This window comes from Crotalus tigris, unplaced genomic scaffold (assembly GCF_016545835.1).
Source record: "Crotalus tigris isolate CLP2741 ecotype Arizona unplaced genomic scaffold, ASM1654583v1 scf7180000017568.12009008, whole genome shotgun sequence".
NCBI classification, from domain to species: domain Eukaryota; kingdom Metazoa; phylum Chordata; class Lepidosauria; order Squamata; family Viperidae; genus Crotalus; species Crotalus tigris.
Window position 1 is genome coordinate 2465001 of NW_024096478.1, and position 7928 is coordinate 2472928.

General features: G+C 39.8%; 1 protein-coding gene across 2 annotated transcripts in view; it reads right to left on the reverse strand.

Annotated features, from left to right (window-relative positions):
* PLAC8L1 (PLAC8 like 1) overlaps nucleotides 1-7478 on the reverse strand; it is a 16419-nt gene extending 8941 nt beyond the window's left edge. Inside the window, exons 1-2 of one of the 2 annotated variants that reach the window (XM_039350866.1) lie at nucleotides 7356-7478; nucleotides 2830-2969 (exon numbers count right to left, since the gene is read on the reverse strand). In XM_039350866.1, coding sequence (XP_039206800.1) covers nucleotides 2830-2969; nucleotides 7356-7363 — 148 coding nt within the window. In that variant the 5' untranslated portion in view covers nucleotides 7364-7478. Of the gene's footprint in view, nucleotides 1-2829; nucleotides 3331-7355 lie in introns of those variants that run through there. The other variant, XM_039350856.1, reaches the window with a different exon arrangement.
* Between the last annotated feature and the right edge of the window lie 450 nt (nucleotides 7479-7928).

Consider the following 7928-nt stretch of genomic DNA (forward strand, 5'->3'; position numbering starts at 1 on the left):
ACTGCCTGCCGAAACCGGGCAAGCTGGGGGCTGAGCGGAATTGTGCAGGTAACATTGAGTCTCACGCTGCTCATGGCATCCCTTCCTCCAGAGCCACCAAGCCAGATATATGAAGTAGGTGAGGGCCATGTGCTGGCCACTTCCAGACAATGGTGCATTTCTTCATTCCTCACGAAGGGTGACACCCCCCCAGCTGCGTTTCTTGCCTGTTTTTCTCCCTCCCTCGTCTCAAATATTTTCTCCACCACTCTGTACTTAGGAAGGAAGGAAGGAAAGAAGGAGAGGGAGGGTCTGAGGGAAGTCTTGCCTTAGTCCTGCTCTGCTGCCCTTTCATCATCCCTTGCCCCCTCCTCCTGGCCTATCCTGGGGTCTCCCATCCTATTGCTAAGGAAGCTTCGGATACAAAGCCAGGTCTCCTCCCATGGAGAGGGAATGGGCTTCCCTCTGACTTTGCCCTCATGAACAACCTGGCTAAGGAGAGCACAGCAGCAGCAGCCTTGAGGAGGAGGTAAGTGCAGCTGGGCACCCCCTTGGGGAAGTGAGGCTGGGCTTGGTGCCGCAGGTGCTCGAGGGCCAGGCAGGGTGTTTGACCTTTGTTGCCCAGGGCTACGGGCAACACGTGCCACCATCCAGCCCCCCCCCCGCATGTCCTGAGAGGAAAAGTGAGGCTGCTCCAGTAGACCATGCCTTGGCATTTGGTCCCACCCCCTTCTGCCAGAGACCTTCAGATCTGTCCCACTCCTGCCCAGGCATCCATCATGCGAATGGTGTAGAGCTGGCCATGTCCATCCAGTAGGCCACACCCACTCCATCCACATCCACCCAGTAGGCTGCACCCACCCTGGCCACACCCACCTGCCCCCCCGAGGGCAATCACAGTGCTGATGTGCCCTCAACGAAATTGAGTTTGACACCCCTGTTCTAGTCCACACCCTTGCTCAAGCAGGAGACCCTATACCATTTCAGACAAGTGGCTGTCCAGTCTCTTCTTAAAAACCTCCAGTGATGAAGCACCCATAACTTCTGATTAATTGTTCTCAGTGTTAGGAAGTTTCTCTTTAATTCCTAAAATCTATCTGTATAGTCAATAAGAATCAACAGTGCTTTGACGGCACATAATCAATAGTATGAACACAAACCAGGGGATATGAAAATTTACTATTACATGGGGAAGCAGCAAGATCGATTATTAGATTGGTCACAGAAATCCTTGCAGGACTGAATGACAATAAAGGCATACTGCATGTTAATTAAGAAATATTCTGTTGTTTGAAGTATTTAATTAATGCTTTAAAGATAGTTTGAGAGTTCTTTAGCAGTTTGCACCTTTTTTTAAAAAAAGAAACTAAATAGCACTTGGGAGATTCTTATCCTCTCTTTACAAAAGATAATTAGATCAAATAATAAATCTGTGTGTAGGCAACAGCTTTTAACTTTAACCCAAGATCACATAGTTTCATTCAAGAAAACAAAAATTTGGTTATGTTGCAAAAGTAGATATCTAATATTTAAGTGATCGAGATTGTTTTTTCACATTATCAATAGTGACCAAGTTAAGTGATATTTTTATCCAGTGTTGCCAGAACTTTACAGGCCAGATCTGGGAGCTCTGCTGCTTTCCATTATTGCAGTGAAAATAGGTTGAAAACTTTAAAATGATAGGCAAGACTGAAAGGTGACTACAAGGATGCCCATTTTTCATTAAACTCTGTTATGTCTGATGGTCTGAGTCAAAATCTACTGATCTTCAGATGAAATTCCACAACCATATTATTTGGTTCCACAATGATGTGGGCAAAATGAATTCAGAGAAACCCCAGGTGTTATATTTTCCTGTCACGTAACAACTGCACAAGGTTCTTGTCAAATGATCTGATCAAATCTCATCTTCCTTTAGTTGCAGTAAATCTGTAAATGTAGAAGTCAAGCTGTGTCCTTTGGAACGGATGAATTTCAATGTGTTTGTACAAGCTAAAAATTTGTAGAGTTAGTCCAATATATTTGAAAAGCACCAGGTCATGATGAAAATAGGCTTAAGGGATACTTCTCTTGATAATTTCTATAGCTATAAAAAAGAAAGAACGAAGATCTACACTTAAAAAGTGGGTGAAACTCTGACATGGTGTCATTAATGAAATAGCTAAAATTGGGATTTTTCTGGAAGTTTATTTGGAAAGAGAAGAGGGAAGGTGATCCTAAATGAGTTTACACAGTTCCTTCCTTCCTTCCTTCCTTCCTTCCTTCTTTCCTTCCTTCCTTCCTTCCTTCCTTCCTTCCTTCTTTCCTTCCTTCTTCCTTCCTTCCTTCCTTCCTTCCATTGGAAAGTAGCAGGAAATTCTATCAGAACTTCTCAGTGATTTGCTGCCAAATCCACCAGCATGATTCCAGGAACATTGAGGGGGATGGATAATGTGCACAGACCATATCTCCCTAGTGTATCATGTTAGAGAGAATTAAAAATGTGAATCTGAGCTTCCTCTAGTAGAGGCTATATATGACCTCAATGGTCCTGTTAGTTCAGCTATTCTTCAAAACGTCTGCTTTTTATTTTCCAGCAAAATGAAGGTACAGTGCATGTACAAACAGGTAAACAGAAGTGAAAATAACTACTGAAGCATCCAAGTGAAATTTGGAATTGGCATGACGGCTTTAGTAATTCAAATGTGCTCTGGTGTGTATTTTGTACAGCCTGCCCCAGCTGCATTGATGGCCAGGGGCAACAGGCAAAGAGCTTCAATCAGCAACCTTTTATGAAAACTTCCTTTTCCCCATGCAAGCTTGGATGGCAGCTTTGAAAATTAAGTCAAGGAACACATAAGATTCTCTTACAAATTGTCTTGTCACTGCAGATATCAAACAGACCAGTGGACCAGTTGCCTCCAGTGTGTAACAGGGTTGTCATGTTGGAAGTAGCAAAGGTACCTGTGGGACATGGCTGGATTGTTACAGGTTCAGTTGAATTTTTGCTCCTGGTGAAGAAAATAAATAAATAAATAAATAAATAAACAAACAAACAAATAAATAAATAAATAAATAATGGTGTTAAGAGAATCCGAAAGAAAGAAAGAAAAGAAAGAAAGAAAGAAAGAAAGAAAGAAAGAAAGAAAGAAAGAAAGAAAGAAAGAAAGAAAAGAAAGAAAGAAAATAAATTACATAGGGTTAAGAGAAACTGAGATTTATAAACAAAGCAGTTCATAGAGCAAGCAATCTCTGATCTGATCTGATCTGCAAATGGAAGGAGAAAAAGTATTCATTATTTTAGTATCAATCTGTTTTGTCATAATACCAGCCCTCCCTTTCTTCAGATTCATTTCCTCTTGTTGCTGCTAATCTCCCACATTGGCAATAGGAAAAAAATTAAAAATATATCTCGCACTGCAGTGCACATTCATTTTCAATAAAGAAAAAAAACTAGCTATTTAAAAATACTTCAGTATTAATTTGCAGCATCTACTGTATATAGATTTCTATATCCACATGCCCAATTGTAATTTTCCTGTCCCATATTAAAAGACAGATAATTTGTTCAGAGTAGAACTTTTCATCGCCACAATGAATGCTCTTTTAAACTAAACTGAAAAGTATTCATATTTTTGAAAGAAGGAAGAAGATTCCAGAGTTCCTGTATGGACTTTTCTTTTTCAAAATGCTTTTAAAGACTTGATCCCGGTGTCTTCCAAGGCATGTATATTAGCCAGACGTGAAGAAGCATAACAGAGGAACAAAACCAGAAAGTCAGGGCACCAAATAGTTGATCAGCCCAACCCTTGCATCAGAAGGCATTGTTAAGAATGTAAAATATCATATGTCTTTCTTGGATCAGGATTCCCTGCGTTCAGTTGTTCAGTCCATAGTCCTCTCATGGCTGGACTATTGTAATGCTCTCTCCCTGGGGCTATCCCTGAAGAGCATTCAAAAGCTACAGCAGGTACAAAGTGCAGCAACATGGGCAGTTTTGGGGGACCCAAGAACGGCCCCTGTCACACCACTGCTCCTTGACCTGCACTGGTTACCAGTCTGCTTCTGGGTGCGATTCAAGATGTTGGTGATCACTCTTAATGCCCTTCATGGCATGGATCCAGGTTACTTGAGGGACTGTCTCACCCAAATGGAATTGACCCTTCCCACTCGTGCTGGTAGAGAAGGCTGAGAAGGCTGAGTCCCGTCAGCCCATTATTTCGGCTGGCAGGGTCCAAGAGGAAGGCCTTCTCTGCTATTGCTCTTGCCCTCTGAAACATCTTGCCCCCTCCCCCTGATGTGAGGTTGGCCCCAACCCTCCTATCCTTTTGTAAGGGCCTAAAGACGTAGCTTTGCCAGTTGGCTTGGGGTCCCAGTGGAGGAACAGCACAATAGAGGTAGTTGATCAAGTAATAATAGATCCCACTTCCCCCCACATGTGTCAGGTTTAAATTATTTATGTTCTAATTGTATATGTATAGATATATTTTTATGACTCTAAGCTGCCCAAAACTACTCTATGGTAAGATGGGCTGCCAATAAATTTTACAAATAAAGAAATATCACAGTTATTATTTTGGACTTCATTCATCCTGAGAATTTATTTGAAAAATGGCCTGAAGTACACAAACTGAAATAACCTACTCTAATAAAAATAGGAGACTGGCTATGAGAGGATTTGAAGGAACAGGATGACAGGTACTCCAATGTTTCTTCGGGAAGTTCTGATCCCAGAAAGCTAGGAAAGGATTAATAAATGAGAAAACTTTACTCATGGTTGTTCTCCCCACTCAAGCAAGAACAAAGGGATAAAATACCTGTGGACGGTAAAAACAGAAATATTCTGCCAGATTGTGGGTTGGAATGTTTATGATATGGACCTTGAGCTTGTTTGGAAGTTCTGTAGCAGGGGAGTGTAGCTATCATATAATTTTTAAAAATGTAAAGGTTTCCTAAGAGAAAAAAGTTTAAGAAACATTGTTTTACAGTTTAGCAGTCTAATTTTGATCCGATTTTATTTACCCCCACAATAAACACTAATTTCAGGAGCTGATCTACTCTTCTCTATTCATGTTTAATCCTGTTTGGATCCCAATCCAAAGAAGCTTCAAGCAAACTGGAATAATTTCTTGGTTTCCAGAATATAATGGAAGTTCCCAAATACGTATGCCAAAGGGTAAGTCAACAGTACTAAACAGTTCATGTATAAATCCATAGAGGAAACTGGAACTATGGAACTCCAAAAATATTTACTTAACTTCTAAAGGTGACAATAAGTATTTTTTCAGAATATTTATTCAGAATACGTGAAATACTTCCATAAATATTTCAGAAATCAAGTAGATGCTATTGTTTTTGGAGTTCCATAGAGTAGTTTTGGGCAGCTTAGAATCATAAAAAGGTATCTATACACATACAATTTCCTGTTGTTTAAATTTATATTCAGACATGAGACAACTCCCTGCAATTCTGGTTGCTTCCCATTTTTTTCCCTTCCAGGTCTTCACTATTCATAACTGCAAACAAAATTACCTAGACTTCCCATATACATTCCTTGAATTAAGACACAATAAAGTCTAACCTAAATAATCCATGATTGCCCAGTTGTCAGATTGCCAGGGATTGGCAGTAGTTGGTGGTTTTTTTTAATTAAAGATTTTTTTTCAGAAATTAAATTCTTTCATTAAGTAGGCACGTAGAATTTTTAAGTATGTTCACAAATATAGGTTTGAATTCTTCTAACAAATAATTTCTTCTTCTTTCTCTCCATAAATTGCTCTTCTCTGCAACTGCAGGGTCTTAGTAAATCATGGTGGTTAAAGTGACACTGCAGTGCCCTATGGAGAATCTTTTTTCCCATCCTCTCCCAGAAGCACTAGCCTGCAATCATCTCAAAGCCTCATTAAATCAGGCAAGTAGTTGCATATACCCTAAACCAGGGGTAGACAACCTTGGCTCCTAAACCAATAGCTTCTGATGTGAAACTCTAAGGAAAGTCCTTCACATAGACTTTAATCATTTTGAACAGCAAGTTCTACGCGAAGCACATCCCAGCCAGATAATAATTTGGAGGATGTGGATTTGAGATTAAAAATATATTTATATTCTATTAAGCCATTGGAGCACCCCTACTGGGTGGGGACTTCAAAAGAAAAAAATGCCCCCAAAAGACAACAGAAGAGACAACAGAAGATGGTTTCAACATTCAACACTTTCAACAGTCAACATTGTAACTTTATCTAATTGCTTATATCAAGGGTCTGCGACCTTGACAACTTTCAGAATTCTGGGAGCTGAAGTCCACAAGTCTTAAAGTTGTCAAGATTGCAGACCCCTGGCCTATATTAAAGAAAAAAAAAGTCTAGTTCTTTTCTTTGGATTGAAAGTTTGGAAGTAGGGCCAGAAAAGGCTTGGCAGTATCACTGGATGTCTTGGTCAGTGGAAAGCTGGAACTCCAGCTCAATGCCTGTGTTCTTATGAAATTGCAGTCTCATGACTTAGCTTCTGTCAAAGGATTGTTTTGAGCATAAAATGCACTGCAATATATTTGCATCATGTAAATTTTATCCTAATGTTATTCTCAAACGAATACAGTATCATTACCATTTTGGACAGAATGCAACTTTATTGTTAGTAAGAACTTTGGGGATTTTGTGATGCTAGCTTTCATTTCCATGTACACACCCCCCATCCCCCCAGCAGTAAACCATCGTGTTATTGAGAAACAAATAGTGTCACCATCGATCGGTATCTGCAATCAGCAGTGGACTACTGGGAGGAAGATTTAATGCACAGGAAACTCACAATTACTGGGAAATATACTGAGAAAGCCATCACACACAAAATGTGAGGATTCTGATTCTGTGCCTGATATTCTAAAATATCTTTCGGTCTGGCTTGAAAGAAGACTTACTTTCCCATATGAGTCCACTACTACACTCCAGTCACTAAGTGACTCTGACTTTGTTTTCCCTCCATTTCAGAAGTGAGGCAAAAGAGATGATATTTTTTCAGCCAAGGAAGAGCCATCTAAATCCATCATCTGATTCAGGGGTGTCAAACTGCCGGCCCATGGCCGGACGCATCACCCAGAAGCTGCGCCCCCACCATTGCCGGCAATGGCAAAACTGGCCCAATATGTTGCACGACGTCACGTGACGTCACGAGTTTCACATGTCTGAATTCTGATTGAATAATATGCAGGTGGCCCCAGAACATAATTCCAACATGGTGTACCTATTTTGTAGATTATATTTGTAATGCTTTAGCTTTCTAAGATGCTTTTGTAAGATGTTTTAAGAGTAATTCTGGAGAATAAAATTGTAGTATAGACATATAACCTCCCCATCCCAGGCATAGACAAAATAAATAGATATAACTGCATTTTTTTTTCTTACCCCAACATAGATAGGTAGCTGTTCCAGTCTCCAGATACTGGCAGAGAAAGGATCAATAGAGATTGTGTTGTGTCAGAAAATGACTTTTTCTCACTTGTAGTAAAACAGCCACTTATAAACTTGTCCATTGGGAAGAAGCAGCTAGGCAGAAGATTAAATAATGGAATAAAGATTGCTAAAGTTTGCTGTTAAAGAATGCTGACATCACAACATTCTCCATTGTAGTGTCACAAGAAAGTGAAAAACCAACTTTTTCCAAGACGGTTGATGGAAACAGCAAACACCCAAGAGCCAGTCATGCTATTGCATGTGTTTTCTTCAATATGAATGAAATAAAACTAACTTCAAACATTTTAAAACAAGAGAGAGCAACCTATAGCCTTTGACACATCCACTCCCTTGTTTACAGCATGAGTGAGCATTCTAAAATTAACTGCTTGAAATTGGATGGTGTGGTTTTATTAGCTATAAAATAATATTTTCCAACCAACTCAAATAAAAATATATTTTAGTCAAAAATAAGTGATTCATAGTTCCTATTGAATGTTAGCCATCTTGAGTCTCTCAAATTTA